Source organism: Schistocerca piceifrons, chromosome 2 (assembly GCF_021461385.2).
Source record: "Schistocerca piceifrons isolate TAMUIC-IGC-003096 chromosome 2, iqSchPice1.1, whole genome shotgun sequence".
In the NCBI taxonomy this organism is placed as follows: domain Eukaryota; kingdom Metazoa; phylum Arthropoda; class Insecta; order Orthoptera; family Acrididae; genus Schistocerca; species Schistocerca piceifrons.
Genome location: NC_060139.1, coordinates 1044953733 through 1044971580, shown reverse-complemented (window position 1 = coordinate 1044971580; position 17848 = coordinate 1044953733). Strand labels below are relative to the sequence as shown.

Sequence of the window (17848 nt, the reverse complement as noted above, 5' to 3'; positions counted from 1 at the left end):
GAGGTTAATTGTGTTTTCCCAGTATCCTACAAAGGAACCGAGGACAGTCACTTGCCTCATCTACTGCTGAGCCCATGTGATCGTTCCATTTCACGTCCCTACATTCATATTGTAGTGACTGTATATCACACTTTAGTGTTGTGTTAAGTGCACACTTTTACATTTCTCAAATTTTTATTGCACCACTTTGAAAACTTTTCAACATCTGACTCTATCGCACAGACAATCATCACGTATTTGGCGTTTAATGACAGCTGATGATTCCTGACCTGTGCCACCGAAACTGATAGTAAATAAATCATTGATTCAAATAGCAGCATATCACGGTTAATATGGCGTGATTTAAATGTAACAGATGCTTTATACTTGGAATTTCATGAAGAAGTAAAGAATAAATCTCGTGTCTTCAGTCTGGTTTGATGCTATTTTCCCCGCTAGATTATCCTGTAGAAACCTCTTCATCTCTTCCTGACTACTTCAGCCTACATCCATGTGAACCTTCGTAATGGATGTTCTCAAGCGTTGGTCTCCCTCTAATATTTAAACCCCTCCCCCCCCCCCCCCCACACACACACACATTTTCCTGTGACAGGGATCGTACGTGGGGTGGCTACAGTTGAAAGTAATTGAAACAATGAAGGAAAGAAGGTTAGAAATTAAAGTGTTGTCGACTAGGGAAAAAAATCCAATCAAGAGCTGAAGCAGAGAAGGATGGAGGGGTAGGTGTTGGGAGGGGGGAAGAAGTCGGTTGGTGGTATTTGCTTAACCATGCCAGTATTCGCCTCGCCTGTGGTAAGTGAAGGAAGCCATTGGAAAGCCAACAGAGATTCGAATCCCACAGAATATTTCCGGAAAAAGAAATTGCCTTATGTTTCATAAACTCCTTCCACATGCTCTGGTAGGCCTATCGGTACCGACTGACCGCCGTGTCATCCTTCTCCAACGGCCCTGTCGGATGCGTTGTAGAGGAGCGTGGCGTCAGCACACCGCCCTCCCGCTCATTGTCAATTTTCGTGACCTGGGAGCGTCGCTCCTCGGTCCAGTAACGCCACAGCTGGCGTCAAGAGGCTGAGTGCACCCGTTCTAGCCTTCTCATCGAGGAAAAAGACCTGGCAGTACCGGGAATCGATCTCGGGTCCTGACCACTCAACTACGGTTTCGCACTCATCGGATAACAGATGAAATGTCGTGTGACGAGGGCCTCCCGTCGGGTAGACCGTTCGCCTGGTGCAAGTCTTTCGATTTGACGTCACTTCGGCGACTTGCGCCTTGATGGGGATGAAATGATGTTGATTAGGACAACACAACACCCAGTCCCTGAGCGGAGAAAATCTCCGACCCAGCTGGGAAGCGAACCCGGGCCCTTTGGATTGACAGTCTGTCGCGCTGACCACTCAGCTACCGGGGGCGGACTATCAGATAACAGATGGTCGTAAAACACAGGATGGACAAAACGAAACTGGCCCGGAAAATATTTCATGTACTTGGAGACAGGCAACGCAACTTACATCATCCTTACCTGAGATGAATGATGCAGGTTGGGTTGCCTATTTAAAGTGGGTGGAATACCTTGCGGGTTGCTTTAATTTTGGCCGCCGTGTACAACACAAGATTTCTCATTAAAGCCGTTACATAAAACGGAGCGAATGTTGGGCTGACTCTTGGGCTGCAGAGCTGGGTGTCACACTGTGCGCCGTGCCTTTAGAGGAGAAGCGTCTCCGCTGCAGGCCGGCGCTCCGCAGCGCCAGGCGTCCTCGAGGCGAGCCGAGCCGCCTAGCAACACCGTTACCAAGGCCGCCCGTCGCAGATCGGGCGCGGCTGCTGGCCGGCTCCAGCGGCTTTCCAGCCTTTTCCAGCAGCCGCCGCTCCCAGCCGGCCGCCGTTGCTCGCTACTGAACGGAACTCCAGCGGACTGCGCCATACGGACACATGCGAGGGCGTGTGCGCCACAGTTCCGTGTTATCACGAAACTACCTACGAACCACGTAGAACACTGACATTAATACACTAATGGCCATTAAAATTGCTACATACAAATGAAATGAAGATCATAAACGGGTATTCATTGGACAAATATATTATACTAGAACTGACATGTCATTACATTTCCACGCAATTTGGCTGCATAGATCCTCAGAAATCAGTACCCAGAACAACCACCTCTGGCCGTAATAACAGTCTTGATACGCCTGGGCATTCAGTCAAACAGCGTGGATGGCGTGTACAGGTACAGCTACACATGCAGCTATAACACGATACCACAGTTCATCAAGAATAGTGACTGGCCAGTTGCTCGTACACCATTGACCAGACGTTTGCAACTGGTGAGAGATGTGGAGAATGTGCTGGCCAGGGCAGCGGTCGAACATTTTCTGTATTCATATAGGCCCGTACAGGACCTGCAACGTGCGGTCGTGCATTATCCTGCTGAAATGTAGGTTTTCGCAGGGATCGAATGAAGGGTAGAGCCACGGGTCGTGACACATCTCAAATGTAACGTCCACTGTTCAAAGTACCGTCAATGCGAACAAGAGGTGACCGAACGTGCAAACAATGGCACCCCATACCATCACGCCGGGTGATACGTCAGTATGGCGATGACGAATACACGCTTCCAATATGCGTTCACCGCTATCTCGCCAAACACGGATGCGACCATCATGATGCTGTAAACAGAACCTGTATTCATCCGAAAAAATGACGTTTTGCCATTCGTACACCCAGGTTCGTCGTTGAGTACACCATCGCAGGCGCTCCTGTCTGTGATGCAGCGTCAAGGGTAACCGCAGCCATGGTCTCCGAGCTGATAGTCCATGCTGCTGCAAACGTCGTCGAACTGTTCGTGTAGATGGTTGTTGTCTTGCAAACGTCCCCGTCTGTTGACTCAGGGATCGAGACGTGGCTGCACGATCCGTTACAGCCACGCAGATAAGATGCCTGTCATCTCGACTGCTAGTGATACGAGGCCGTTGGGATCCAGCACGGCGTTCCGTATTACCCTCCTGAACCCACCGATTCCATATTCTGCTAACAGTCATTGGATCTCGACCAACGCGAGCAGCAATGTCGTGATACGATATACCGCGATCGCGATAGGCTACAATCCGACCTTTATCAATGTCGGAAACGTCATGGTATGCATTTATCCTCCTTTCGCGAGGCATCACAACGTTTCACCAGGCAACGCCGGTGAACTGCTGTTTGTGTATGAGAAATTGGTTGGAAACTTCCTGATATCAGCACGTTGTAGGTGTCGCCACCGGAGCCAACCTTGTGTGAATGCTCTGAAAAGCTAATCATTTGCATATCACAGCATCTTCTTCCTGTAAGTTAAATGTCGCGTCTGTAGCACGTCATCACGTGGTGTAGCAATTTTAATGGCCAGTAGTGTATGTTTCTCGAAACAAATAGGCCAAGCCCTGTGCCGGTCTGGAATCGCCTTTTCGAGAATCTGGACTAGAATTACCATCCGGCAGTCTAGTTTTTTGGGAGATATTCCCCGTGAGTGTGGGATGTCCTGCACTGGGCAGACATTACAGTGCAAGACAGATGTGCCGGACGTCATCGTCATATGCGTCTCCACCAACTGCATGAAATTTCAATAGCGGGACATTCCGTTAGTACAGGACATTGCCTGCTGTACAAGAAGACAAAAAATATAGCCTCAGTTTCGTCCTGGGGCTGTAAAGGAGGTAATACTTATTCACATGGCAGATAACCTTATAAATAGGGACTAAGTAGAACCTGGAACCATGAGCTTGCTGCCATTATGTATACAGGGGAACAAGAATATCTGGTGACAGATCCCCTACAGCATAGTGTACGATCCACCGAGATATTAGTTTTAGTTTAGCCCCCGGCCGCAGCACAGATCGGCAGCAGCACCAGTGGCTTGGCACAAAAGGCCCGTTGGAAACAGATCGGCAGTACATGCGCACGTGCGACTTTGGGACGAGGCCTCCATAACGTACTCATTGCTGCCGCTCAAAAATATGTTCAAATGTGTGTGAAATCTTATGGGACTCAACAGCTAAGGCCATAAGTCCCTAAGCTTACACACTACTTAACCTAAATTATCCTAAGGACAAACACACACACCCATGCTCGAGGGAGGACTCGAACCTCCGCGAGGACCAGTCGCACAGTTGCTGCCGCTCACTAGCGAGCACCTGCCTCGAAAAACTGTCGTGGGATTTATACAACGTGATCCGGTGGGAGACCAAGACCCATATGTTGAGCAAATCTTCCGTGAAAGTCTGAATAATCACGTAAAGGTTTTTGTGATTTCTCTAAATCTATAAGGTAAATGGCACGATTTTTGAGTTGAAAAGTACGTGGACGATTTCCAACACAATCATTTTCCAATTCGAGCTTGTGCTATGTTTCCAATGACTTCGTCGTTGACGGGACGTTGAACTTAAGTGCTTCTATTTCTCTCCTTATAGACACGCGACGAACATTGCTTTATTCGAGTAATATAATTTTGACGTGAATTCGGTTGCAGTATCGAGCAGCGTACACCATAAAATGTTTTAAAAGGTGTATTGAAAATCATCTGTATGGTCGACTGTTTTGGCGTGTGCTTTTACGTGTAATTCGAGCGACATTTAATGTAATAGGAGCTGGAAGTTAACGTTAAAATTATAGTACGGTACAATATAACCTACGTCAGAGTGGAATGAATCACATGGCAGTGACGTTGTAACATTTAACAAGAACGGCGCTATGTTGACATCGGTGCTGTCGTTCAGTTAACAATGAGTTCGGAGGAACGCGACCTCAAACGTTGACTGTGGAGCTAATGATACTTTAATCACGAGAAATTGTCACAAACATTCATCTTCTCAACAATAACGAAACCGTATTGTACAATGCCTGTTCCAGTACGGAAGATTGTTTTCTTCGTTTCTTTTCTAGCTGCCCATATCTAGTGTAAATTGTACACAAATTATGCAGACTGAATTTTCCGCTCATACGATGAGAACCAAGATGAGTTTCTACCGTATAAGAGACGCCTTTCTACTAACTGTGACTGTCGTTTTTGCCACCAAAGCCTTGAAAAATGCCGACGTGCTTAGTTGAATTTTATTATTCTGGGCGGACTTCAGTTCGACGTAACGCTGGAACGCTATTAAATATAATCGACGGCGTCTTCATAGGCGAAAAAATAAACTGTCACTTCAGGAATTTCACTAGCGAGGCAGCGTTTAGAATTTCATACCTGAGCGTACGGACAAGCCGGCCATCTGCCAAACGCGATACTTCTTTTTCGCGTGGGAACCAAGGTCATATATTCTTGACGTGACTTGCAAACATACTGTATAGCTTTTCTTTTTGCCTATGTCGTCCTATAGTTATTCTCGCGTCGCATTCCGTGTCTTGCTGTGACACGACACGACTTCTCCTTTATAGTCTGTAAAGCGCCCAGTATTTTCGTGCACTCCCGTATAAATAAAACTGTGATTCAGATCATGTTACGTTCTCTGATGCTGGGTATGAACGGTCGGAGTGGTCAGACTCTGCAATGCCTTGCAGTTTACCGATATAAACGCCCATCTGTATAGAAATTTGACATTTCTTACGAATGGACTGTGTCAGTTTGGTGCTATCCACTTTTAAAGTGTTGAAAAGTATTTGCCGTGAAGGATGACAAGTTACACAATTTGAAGTATTACAGTGCCAAGGGATATCAACAGTCATTGCCCGAAAAAAAAAAAATATATATAAAAATGAACACTTTGCCCCTTGCTCTGGAACACTCGGTTGTTCTATTTATAAATCCTCTGCAAACTTTGCATCAACTGCTACTTTTCCACTTCTCAACTAATTACTAATTATTATTTGCCAGCAGCCAATGTACATATAGGATTTTCGCCAGGTTACACTAGGAGAAAGGTCTATCGGCGCCTTGGTTGTTGAATTAACAGGTCCTGGAACGCGACTACTATACCCATAGCAGCTCCATCCAAACTACAGGGTGAGGAAAACACGAAGTATAACCAGTACTCCAGTAGCGTCAACACCGCCGGGCAGCAGCGCAGCTCAGCCACTGCTGGAATTCTGGTTATTCTACGCTTTATTCACTCTCTTAACACATGTCAACAAAACAGATATGGCAAAAGACCAAATTTAGACCGCTCTGTCGAATGGGCATGAAAAATTCAGCTTTAAAAAATTTTGTTTGTATCCGGAAATCAACCCGAAGCTTTCCTTCGACGCTGGGCCTCGAATGATAAACAGAATGAGCGGTGTTTGTTTGGGATAACTGCTGCTACACGCTGGAAAAACCAATTTGCAAATATCTGCCGAAGTATCAGAAAAAAATGCACCTGACGGCACTTAAAAGGGACATCTGATGCACAACGTTATTCGTAAGTACCTCTGGTTTTTCAGAAGACGCTCGCGCGAGAACTACCAGACATACAGAAAACATACACACATCAGTGGGTAGAGCATCTTCTTCAAGTTATTAATTCACATTACACATGCTCAGTATGGACACCGTTGCGTTACGAGGAACGTCAATACGTGCGCGTAATTCATAGAAATCGCTGACATGTAATTCTCGGGAAAGCGCGACAGAAGCCCGGTTTGGAAATATGTTCATTGGTTTGCCCGCCGGCAGGCGCGATATAATGCGGTGCGACATTATGGTTTGTCTACAGGTTCTGACACACCTACCCTATAGCACAACTACGGTGCGTGGCGTATTAAAAAACGAAACTCGCAGAGACGCTCTACCCACTGATACTTGTCACTGTTCTATATGGACTGTCATCTTTGTGTAGCCTTTTTTCTGAAATATCAGAGGTACTGACGAATAGCCACTCGCGCGCATGGTGTGTGTGTGTGTGTGTGTGTGTGTGTGTGTGTGTGTGTGAGAGAGAGAGAGAGAGAGAGAGAGAGAGCGAGTGAATGAGTGAGAGAGAGAGAGAGAGACAGTCAGACAGACAGACGGGAGAGAGAGAGAGAGAGAGAGAATTTTGCAGTAAACTGTTATTGCGCACCAAGATTTCATTTGTCACAAAACTTGGTGAAAATCGCTGTAGAACAGCTGGAATCTCATTGGCAGTATTCCCTTCCGCTCTGTTTCCTTCCGATCTTTATGAGGCGGGTTAGGATGCCGTATTGGTGGGAGACGGAACCACGATGCCGCCCGTTCATTAGCGTACTGCGTGGGGAGGCAGCGGGCTGTTGGATAACCGTCGCGTGTTCTGCTACGCAGACAATAAAATGCCTCGCCAACGCAGACTCCGGCGTACACTACTTGCCGATCGGAAGGGTGGCATTGCAGATGGGCCATGCCATTGTCTGCCGAGCGACAATGGACGTAATGCCGGGCTAATTTGAATACGCCGTGTTGGCTGGCTCTCTAATTGGCGCTTTCGTCTTCCTGATCCGCTGTCCTTGGGCGTAGGCATGTTTGTTGCACGGCGAAGTGAACTCTCTTGTTGCATTTTGAGCGCGCGTGGGACTTAATCTGTGCTCGGTTAGGTCACGAAGCATCTGTGGGAAAATCTTAGATTAGGGTTTAAAGGCCCTTCGACAGCGACTTCATTACGAACGCAGCAGATGATTGCGTAGCTGAAGGGTGTGGGAGGAGGTCGTTTACTCTCTTATCTCTGTTATATCTTACTGTATTATACTTTGGTGCTTTCACAGTGATAATTTGTAAGGGCTTTCAGAATGTCATTCCTTCGTATAAATTCTCTTGGGAATTTGTGGTTGGTAACTTGGACTCATTCAAAAGTAAAAGTAGCGTGCAGTCATTGAACATTTGACAGAAACACGGATTGCTTCCTCAACTATTTGAAAGAAATTCGTGCACGGTAGTGCAGGACCAAACCCTACAGGCTTCCACGACGACTGTAAACTTCCACGTTTTCAAATTGATTGCCTTCCTTGTGGCGTACTTCTTTAAGTTACGTACAGGGGTTTCTAGCAAATAATTGTTTGTAAGACAAGTGATGGAACTGAAATACCTTCCCAAATATGTCCGATTGGAAAAGTTCCGCCTCAGTCTCTGTTCGTTGGGATTGGCTGATCTTGCCCACTAAGTTAAGTAATCTAATGTGCAAAGAAGATTCTCTTATTGTTATGTTTTCTCTTCATTTTTAATAGCATTCATTCGTACCATGAACGAGTAGCTTCGTCTCAAAATGGTCTCACCTAATTGGGAAGAGAGAGCAAAATATGTGACATAATAGCGGTAGATATGTAGTCCCTACAGCCAACATTACCGTATTTCCTACTTGCTGTCGTGCTGCAGAGGCATATAACAACGTTTCGTTTTTACTGTGTTACAGGATCGGGCTGTGCGGATTTGACAACCCAATGCGGGACGCCAAGACAGAGGAAGTCAAGAGACACATTGGACAGGTATGTTATAATGTCAGCTGTTAGATTTTATTACATATTCTTTCCTAACTTGTTTATACATTACTGTAAAGACTAGAAAGGAAATTTAAATTGCTCACATCTGCATTTTCCTTTCCTGTCTAGATGAAAAAAATTCAGAGTACAAATTTCTGTTGCTTATGAACTGTATAAAATAACGTGATAGAATTGCTTCTCTTTGCTTGGTAGACACTACAAGTTCAATTAAAGTATGATTGAGGTTCTTGTTCATCTTGTGCAGCGTCATACTGGGTGTCTAGCATGTACAGTGATCTGATACGACCCTCGGATCCACAGGGAGTGAAAGTCAAGATGGACGACCAGGGCAACATCCTGGTGAAGCGCGTGTCCAAGAGCAACGTCTACGTGAAGAGCACGGCCGGCTCTCCGGACGAAGAGACCAGCATCGGAAACGACGTGCTCAAGCTGCCGGGCTGTGCGCTCGAGATGGAGAAACCAGTCAAGGTGAGCATGCAGACACTTCGAGGCGCCTCTCACTGGGATGGGGAAAACACGCGCTAGGTACACACTAGCAATTACTGTAAGTAACTACAAGGCCAGACAAACAAAGTGAAGTGCCCAGAAGACAGGGTCGGGTGCCAATGTAACTTCGTACACGTACGCACTATAGGTGGATCTGTAAGTGATTGAAGCTCCAATTCCTTGTGACAGGTAGAACGGTAAAGAATACAGTTAGTGTTGTCCGTGTTTAGTGTTGTTACCAGGGTATATAAGATATAACAGATGATGGAGGATACGGCGCGTACTCGTGTGTGACAGAGTTATCAGCACCTGACAGAGTTTGAAAGGGTCTCATTGTGGGTCTCCATTTGGCCGGCTGGTCGAATCGTGCTATGTCCAGATTCGTGCTGCAGTCGTATATGACGGTGGCCCAGTGTTGGACTGGATGGAAACATCAAGGCAGGCATACTCGCTGTCAAGGTGCTGGTCGTCCACGCCAGATCATCGCAAGGGAGGATCAACTTATTGTGTCCCTTCGTATCTGCGCCTGCCGTCCTCCTACAAGTGACGGTCTCCCTGTAAACCTGTTGTGTTATCCCGCAGCATTGATCGGAGTGTCTCAGCAGCCGGACTTGTGAACTACCGTCTCATACGTAGGCGCTCGTTAACGCCACAATACCAACGACTGCCTTTCATGAGACCGGGAAGCATGGGCTGCAGATGAACTAAACACATTGTGTTCAGCGATGAATCGCGGTTCTGCTTAACCGCAGTTGACGATCGGCTGTGTGTACGGCGGCGACCTAGGGAGAGGTCCCATTTTGAAATGTTATCGAGAGGCGCAGTGGTGCTACTTCTGACGTCGTGGTGTTGGCAGCCATCATGTATGACTTTAGCGAACTCTGGCGGCATAATGGTATGTCACTCACATAGCGCTTTGTCACGTGTTACCTCTTATGTGACAGTGCAGTGGTGCCATTTTTTGACAGAGCATCGCTTGTCGACACATGGGACGCGTCTCTATGAACTATCTACGTGTTCCTGAGATACTGCCGTGGCGAACAAAATCCTCAGAGCTTTCCTCAATAGAACGTGTCTGGGACCAGCACAGTCGTAAATTCCGTGCCTGTATCAGGGATGCGACGTACCAGTTGCAACAGCTGTGGGCGGGCTTATGCATCCAGGACAGAGGGGGTGCAACGTCATGCTAATGAGTAAGCTCATGCTGTCAAGCTTATTGTAAATATTACTCGATTTTGTTGTCATTGAAATAATGTCACTTGCCTTCTCAACCCGTGAGGTTTAATTTACTTTCCTCATCCCTTTCTGGGTGCTACACATTTTTTGTCAGGTGGTGTAAAATATGTAACATGAGCCTTACAAGATGGGTGTCCCAAACATTTGGGTCAAAATTATGCCGTAGTGTCTCAACTGAGTACATTTTTAATCAGAAATATTTGCATTTTATTGATGGAAACAACTTGTACCTTACAGCAACAGCATAAGGTCAAAGTAACTGTTTAACATTTCGACCTCCAACCTCAAAGAACGCACTACAACAAATGCACGCACAGAACGAAATCGAGTTACTTTCTTGACTAACAGTAGTGTTGTTAACAGTCCTGGTAGGGTATATAAGGGATGAAAGATGATGGAGGACACGGGGCGTACTCGTGTGAGACAGCGTAATCAGCACCTGACAACGTTTAAAAGGGGCCTCATTGTGGGTCTCCATTTGGCCGGCTGGTCGAATCGTGGAATATCCACGTTTGTGCTGCAGTCGTATATGACGGTGGCCCGATGTTGCACTGGATGGAAACATCAGGGCAGGCATACTCACTGTCAAGGTGTTGGTCGTCCACGGATTTCATTACGTATATTTGTCATCGGTTCTTGAGAGAGAATTATCAGTTAATGTTCGTCTTGGGTATTTGCTTGAAATATTCTAGGGGTAAACGTGAGTTAGGGCCCTACTACCAAAGTAGTTCTATGATATCAAAGCTGACTTTTCTCTCTTGTGGTTTTTTAAAACTTGTGTAAATTTAGACTGGCTGTATTTCATCCTTCTTTTATGTGTATATAATCAGCACAGTATATCTCCTGAACAGAATTTCCTCCACTTAAATTCATTTTTACATAAAATGTAAGGAAGCGCGCAACCATGTATCTGTAAATGCATAATAATATAGAGGTACCAAGAATCACTACAGATCTCATATCACAATATACCGGGTGATCAAAAAGTCAGTATAAATTTGAAAACCTAATAAACCACGGAATAATGTAGATAGAGAGGTAAAAATTGACACACATGCTTGGAATGACATTGGGTTTTATTAGAACCAAAAACAAAACACCCCATATTGCTAGACGCGTGAAAGATCTCTTGCGCGCGTCGTTTGGTGATGATCGTGTGCTCAGCCGCCACTTTAGTCATGCTTGGCCTCCCAGGTCCTCAGACCTCAGTCCGTGCGATTATTGGCTTTGGGGTTACCTGAAGTCGCAAGTGTATCGTGATCGACCGACATCTCTAGGGATGCTGAAAGACAACATCCTACGTCAGTGCCTCACCATAACTCCGGACATGCTTTACAGTGCTGTTCACAACATTACTCCTCGAGTACAGCTATTGTTGAGGTATGATGGTGGACATATTGAGCATTTCCTGTAAAGAACATCATCTTTTCTTTGTCTTACTTGGTTATGCTAATTATTGCTATTCTGATCAGATGAAGCGCCATCTGTCGGACTTTTTTGAACGTTTGTATTTTTTTGGTTCTAATAAAACCCTATGTCATTCCAAGCATGTGTGTCAATTTGTACCTCTCTATCTACATTATTCCGTGATTTATTCAGTTTTCAAATTTATTCTGACTTTTTGATCGCCCGGTATACGATAGATCAATAGTTTCCTTTATATTACAGTGCACTGATGATGCCTAGCATGGAAAGGTGAAACATGTTTCGTAGGCGCAAATGAAACAGTGAGAGGGAAGAGACGGAATTTTTTCTTGCCTATATCATAAAGCATAAGTGGACACTGTGGAGAGTTGGCTACAAGTATTAACAACAGTGGAGGTTTTTGTTAGTCTTGGTAGTTGTGTGCCCCCTGTTGTCGCCCGCGCACAGTAGTGACACGGCGCTGTGTGTTGGCAGCTGTTCGACATGAAGAAGTTCCAGCAGAACGTGAGCCGCGAGCTGCGGCGCGCCTACCCGGACCGCCGCCGGCTGGAGTGTCAGTGCCTGAGCGCCGTCGCCTTCGTCAAGAACGAGGCCGAGCTGCTCGACTGCCCCATCTGGGTGCTCGTCGTCAACGTCGTCGCCATGGACATGCTCAAGAGCAAGCTGCCGCCAGGTGGGTCCCAGCGCTCGCTCGCCACTGCTCGCCTGTTCAGGCTGCCGCGCTATATCGCTAATCACTGTCCCCAAAATATTCCAAGCCGTGGTCGATTGAATTTCATTTGAGAAACTCAACGTTTCGTCCTCATCGACGGAGGACATTTTCAGTGGATGGTCTATGTAAAGGAAAGCCTGACTCCAGCTGACCAGAAGTCGTCGGAGATCCCCTGCAGAGATATTCAGCCAAGTTGTCTCCACAGTATTCCGTAATTGGGAAAGTTTGCCGGTGTAGGGTTATGTGCACGAACTGACCTCTCGATTAAGCCTCACAAATGTTCCATTGGATTCATGTCGGGTGAATTGGGTGGCCATATCATTCGCTAGAACTGCCTAGAATGTTCTTCAAACCAATCGCAAACAACTGTGGCTCAGTGACATGGTACATTGTCATCCATAAAATTTCCATCGCTGTTCGGGAACGTGAAGTCCATGAATGGTAGCAGATGGTCTTGAAGTAGCCAAACATAACCGAGGACCCAGTCCATTCCACTTAAACACAGCCCACACTATTATGGAGTCACCATCAGTGCCTTGTTGATAACATGGGTCCATGCCTTCGTCGGGTCTGCGCTAACTGAAATCGGTGCTAACTGAAATTGGGCCTCATCTGACCAGATCACGATTTTCCAACAGTCTAGGGTCCAACCGATGTAGTCACGAGTCCCGAAGGCGATATCGAGCTGTTAGCAAGGACATTCGCGTATGTCCTCTACGGCTTTAGCCCGTTAACGCCAAATTTCGCTTAACTGTCTTAACGCACATGCTCGTCGTACGTCCCACATTGATTTCTGCTGTTATTTCATGCAGTGTTGCTTGTCTGTCAGCACTAACAATTCTAAGCAAACGCCGCTGCTCACGATCTTTAAGTGAAGGCTATGGGCCGCTGCATTATCCGTGATGTGGCCTGGAATTTGGTATTCTCGGCACACACTTGACACTGTGGATCTCGGGATATTGAATTCTTTAAGGATTTCCGTAATGGGATGTCCTATGCGTATAGCCCTAACCATCATTCCGCTTTCGAAGTCTGTTAATTCCCGTCATACGGCCATGATCACGCCAGAAACTTTTTCACATGAATCACATGAGAACAAATGGAAGTACCACTAATGCATTCCCATTTTACACCTTGTATACGCGATACTACCGCTGTCTGTATATGTGCATATAGCTATCCCATGACTTTTGTCACGTCAGTGTAGTTTCGGTCGCAAAGAACACAGGTGGTGGCCAATGTCCATAATAACGAATCATTAGTTTAATAAGTTATGACTGCAAAATATTTACAACAGATATTAACGGAGGATTGGTAAAACTGTTTGAAGGTGACCTCGGCGAAGACCAGTTTGGGTTTAGAAGGAACTGAGGGACACATCAAGCAGGACTAACCCTATGACTTCTCTTAGAAGATGGATTAAACAAAGGCAAACTTACGTTCACACGATTTAAAGATTTCGAGAAAGCTTTTGACAACGTTGACTGGACCGCATTCTTCGAAATTCTGACGGTAACAGAAGTCAAATACAGGGAGCGAAAAGTTATTTACAACTTGTGCAGAAACAACGCTGCAGTTACAGGGTCGAAAGACAAGAAAGGGAAGTAGTAGTAGTTGAGAAGAGAGTGTGACAGTGTTGTAGCCTATTTACGAAGTTATTCGATCTGTATAGAGACCAAGCAGTACAGGAAATTAGGACAAACTGTGAACGGGGATTAAAGTTCATGGAGAAAAAAATAAAAAGTTCAATTTTGACGATAACATTATAATTCTGTCAGAGACAACGAAAGAATTGGGAGAGCAGTTGAATGCAATGGGTAATGTTTTTGAAAGATGTTGTAAAATGTTCATGAAGAAAACTAAATTATTGGAATGTAGTCGCGTTAAATCAGGTGATGCTGAAGAGATTAGATTAGAAAATGAGACTCTAAAAGTAGTGGATCAGTGTAGCTATTTGGCCAGTAAAACAACTTATAATGGCTTTAGTTGAGACGATATGAAATGCGGACTGGCAACAGCACGGAAAGCATTTCTGAAAAAGAGGTATGAAAACTTAAGTGTTAGGAAGTCTTTGATGAAGGTGTGTGAGTGAATTGTAGACTTGTATGGAAGTGAAGCATGGACGATAATGCAAGAAGAGAACAGAAGCTTTTAAAAAATATGAGATTACTGAAGAATGTTGAAGATTGAATGGGTAGATCCAATAGCGAATGAAGAGGTACCAATTCGAATTTGCAGAGAAAAATAAATTTACGGCAAAACGACTAAAAGATGGGATCAGGTGATAGGTCCCATCGGGAGGCGATTTGGTAATGAAGGGTAGTGCGAGTAAAAATTGTAGACTGAGTACAACGGATTAATACAGTAAGTAGGTTTGGATGAATATGGGTTTCAGTCGTTATGCAGAGATTACACAGAATACAATGACGTAGAGATTTGCATGAAACCAGTCTTTGAACTGAGTTTTAGAATAACAGTAGGTGGACAGTAAAATGAATGTGGTAACGTCAGATGTTGGTCATTCACGATGTTACCACCGTAACAGACGTCTTTTGTAGTCTTAAACACAGTCACGTATCCAATATTCGTTACTAATTTGGTGAAAAGTTCCTCCACGAAATACTGTTACATTTTTCATGTTCCTTTTCTGTGTCGTATCTTCCTGAGGGGACAGTGAATTACTGACAGCGTGGTCCCTCAACAGGTGTCAGATGCCTCGTCTTCGTGTTCTTGAGACAGACAGCCCATTAGCGACACAGGCTGACACCTGTTCCGCGTCGCGAACTCTGGTTAGCTGGGACTTCCGGACGACCGTGAAGCCGTGCGACTCACAGCCAAGGCCCCCTCTGACGGCAGAACAGGGCGTGTCTGCTCCACGGTGTCTGACATCGGGCAGGAAGACGCCGGCGCGTTACGCAAACCTGCCGTACACTTCCGCGTCCACCGTGACTCTGCTGTAACGAAGCTGTCGCACAGTTTCGGAGGTCACTGAGCACAAGTGTTTTCACTAATGAAAAATTGTAGCTGGATAGAATGCGAACACAGGTAGATATACAAGTAATCACAAACCGTTACCTTAGACATTAGGATACCCGAGAATGCTTCTAGAAACGACGTAAATAATGTTACTTACGTTTTCCTCCAATTTTTATCCCCACATTTTCATTACACTACAGATCCAGTATTTCAAAGCAGATTTTACTATCGTTTCATACCATTGCGTTTTATTGATTGCATTTATTGATTCATTCCAGTGAATTTAATTCAATAGATGTAGAACTTTTTACTGCCAATCATATCAGTTGTCTGAGCAATACACTGTCCTTGCCACTCGTTCTTTACCTTCTCTTCCTGTTTCTAGCATTTAGCTCCAATGCTCCAAATCGTTTCCACGACCAATCTCTTAGATGGAGCCCTACCACCTCCTCTGCCTTACCACACTAAATGCTACGGACAGTGAACCGTATAAATGCGAGCACAAGATTTTCCTAAGTATCTGTTGCCATAAACCGGCCTAGACGAATAAAATCCTTTTGGTTTTTAAAACGCGTCGTTTTGTAATAACACTAACGGTAAATTGATTTTTTGTAGTAACCGACGTTTCTTGACCGTCTTTGCAGCGGTCCTCTTCATGGTTTATTGATACAAAATTGTATGATCTAATGACCAGAAAGATTTCATTCCACTGGCTGTAGAAGCATAAACATTTGTATCAGTGTTCGAGAGTTTCTGAGACGAATGCAAGGCCGATTCTCGTCTTCATACTTGGTAGTTATAATTAAAGTGCAGCCACTAGTGTGGGTTGTCATATCATATGGCAGCGAAACTTGGTAGATATGTTAACGCGTTAGTGCGGAAACGATTTACGCAGAAAAAACATTAGTTCCGATTTTGGCTACCAGGTGCAAATCTGGCGCTGTACAGAATCTCGTCGACAATCCCCGTGCTCATATCGAAAAAAAATGCGTAAGTGGCGGTTAATAATAAAATCGACATTATGGCTTTTTCACTTCTTTCACCTTTTCTCCCTATGTCCCGTTACTAATCCATTATACGTGGAACAACTTATACGTCTTTCTTGAATTTTTCAGGACGAGATTTGCACCTGGTGGCCAAAAATGGAATTATATTTTTCCAGTGTAAATTGGTTCCTCATTGACGCAGTAGAATATCTACAAAGTTTTGCTGCCACACGAAAATCACAGCCCACACTCGGTCTCTGTGGGTAGCTGCTCTTTAATTATTCCCATCTAGTACTAGGAATGTGTAGTCAAGGTTATTGGGTCTAATGATGTTGATGTTGGTCTAAATCTCATTAAAAAGAAGATAAAACAGAGACGTCAAGCTGTAACACGCAGGATACCAGTCCTAAATGTTCTAAATGGCCTTGTCATGCAAAGAGAGCGACAACTTACATCTTGGAAACATACCAAGTAATCCATGTGAATTATTAGGAATAAAAGCAACAATACACAGCTGCTGTACAGTTACGGTCTTCTGCAATTGAATTTAAATCAAGTAAAAAATGTCAAATGAAAGAATCGTTGACATTCGTAGATTCTAAGCTGTGGAGTGATTGTAGTGTATGACCCAGCCAGGAACTGGGGGAAGCTCTCAAACGTCCCAGAACAACATTCTCTGGAAGAGACAAGTATTCTCTGAATGCAAGAGGAAAGAACAACGCTTCCAGATGATACGCAAGTACTCTCCTCGGCTCAAGGTAAATAGTTCATCGTCAGCTCTTAATGGTAAGTTCAGTGTCATGTCTCTAGCCGATTCGTTCAATATAGAGGCAAGTAACGCGAAGAATATGGATCACTGGCAATCGCAACAGCTAGTACTCGTTGCTGAATCTATAACGCACGAACAAAAAGCATGATTCATTAGCACACCCGTAAAGCTATGATCGCCGATCACTTTTTCAACACAAACTTTCTCCGGGCAGAATCCGTTAACGGAACCTTCTCCATGTACAAAACGCTTAACCTATAAAAATATAGCATGTCGCTGCATGCAGTTCTGGAGAACGTGACCAAGATGGCTAAGGACACTTTGAGCATACACTCAAGACTTGGAATATGTCCTCAGTGTTGCTCCACACTTTCTGGTTTTCTACAAAGTCGTACACGCCACTGTTTCACGCTAATCGCAAACATCAACTTCAGCTACAGCTACCTGCGACTTCCGCTGACTGGGCTCCGTCACCCAGACCCCAAGATCTGCAAACCGTGTTTCCTAACGACCTTTCGTGGACTCGGCTCGGATACACATTCGTCACTCCACACACCAGTGACGAAGCAGCCACGGGCAATGATGCGAAAAAGGTATTTTCGACCGTGACAGAGTGCATGAAGAGCCAATTAAGGGGAGGAGTCGAAGGAATGCGGCTCCGGCGTCTTCTTCCGCTGCTGCCCGGGAGGAGCAAGAGAACCGGCAATTGTCTCGGAGGATCGGGTTTGCCGATGACGCACAGCGACGGACAGAGAGGATGCGCTGCTGCCAGGGATCGCAAGCTGGTTCAGCGATGAGTGTTCCTGTAGACACATCCTAACCTGTCCGTGGTGCAACTTCTACTTGGGTGGATGGACTGCCTTC

At 45.3% G+C, this 17848-nt stretch overlaps 1 protein-coding gene across 3 annotated transcripts in view; it reads left to right on the top strand.

The window, feature by feature from the left end:
* LOC124777167 overlaps positions 1-17848 on the top strand; it is a 614765-nt gene that overhangs the window by 541188 nt on the left and 55729 nt on the right. For all 3 annotated transcript variants that reach the window (XM_047252476.1, XM_047252474.1, XM_047252477.1), the window contains exons 4-6: positions 8307-8379; positions 8695-8862; positions 12016-12214. In XM_047252476.1, the coding sequence (XP_047108432.1) occupies positions 8307-8379; positions 8695-8862; positions 12016-12214 (440 nt within the window). The remainder of the gene's footprint in view (positions 1-8306; positions 8380-8694; positions 8863-12015; positions 12215-17848) is intronic.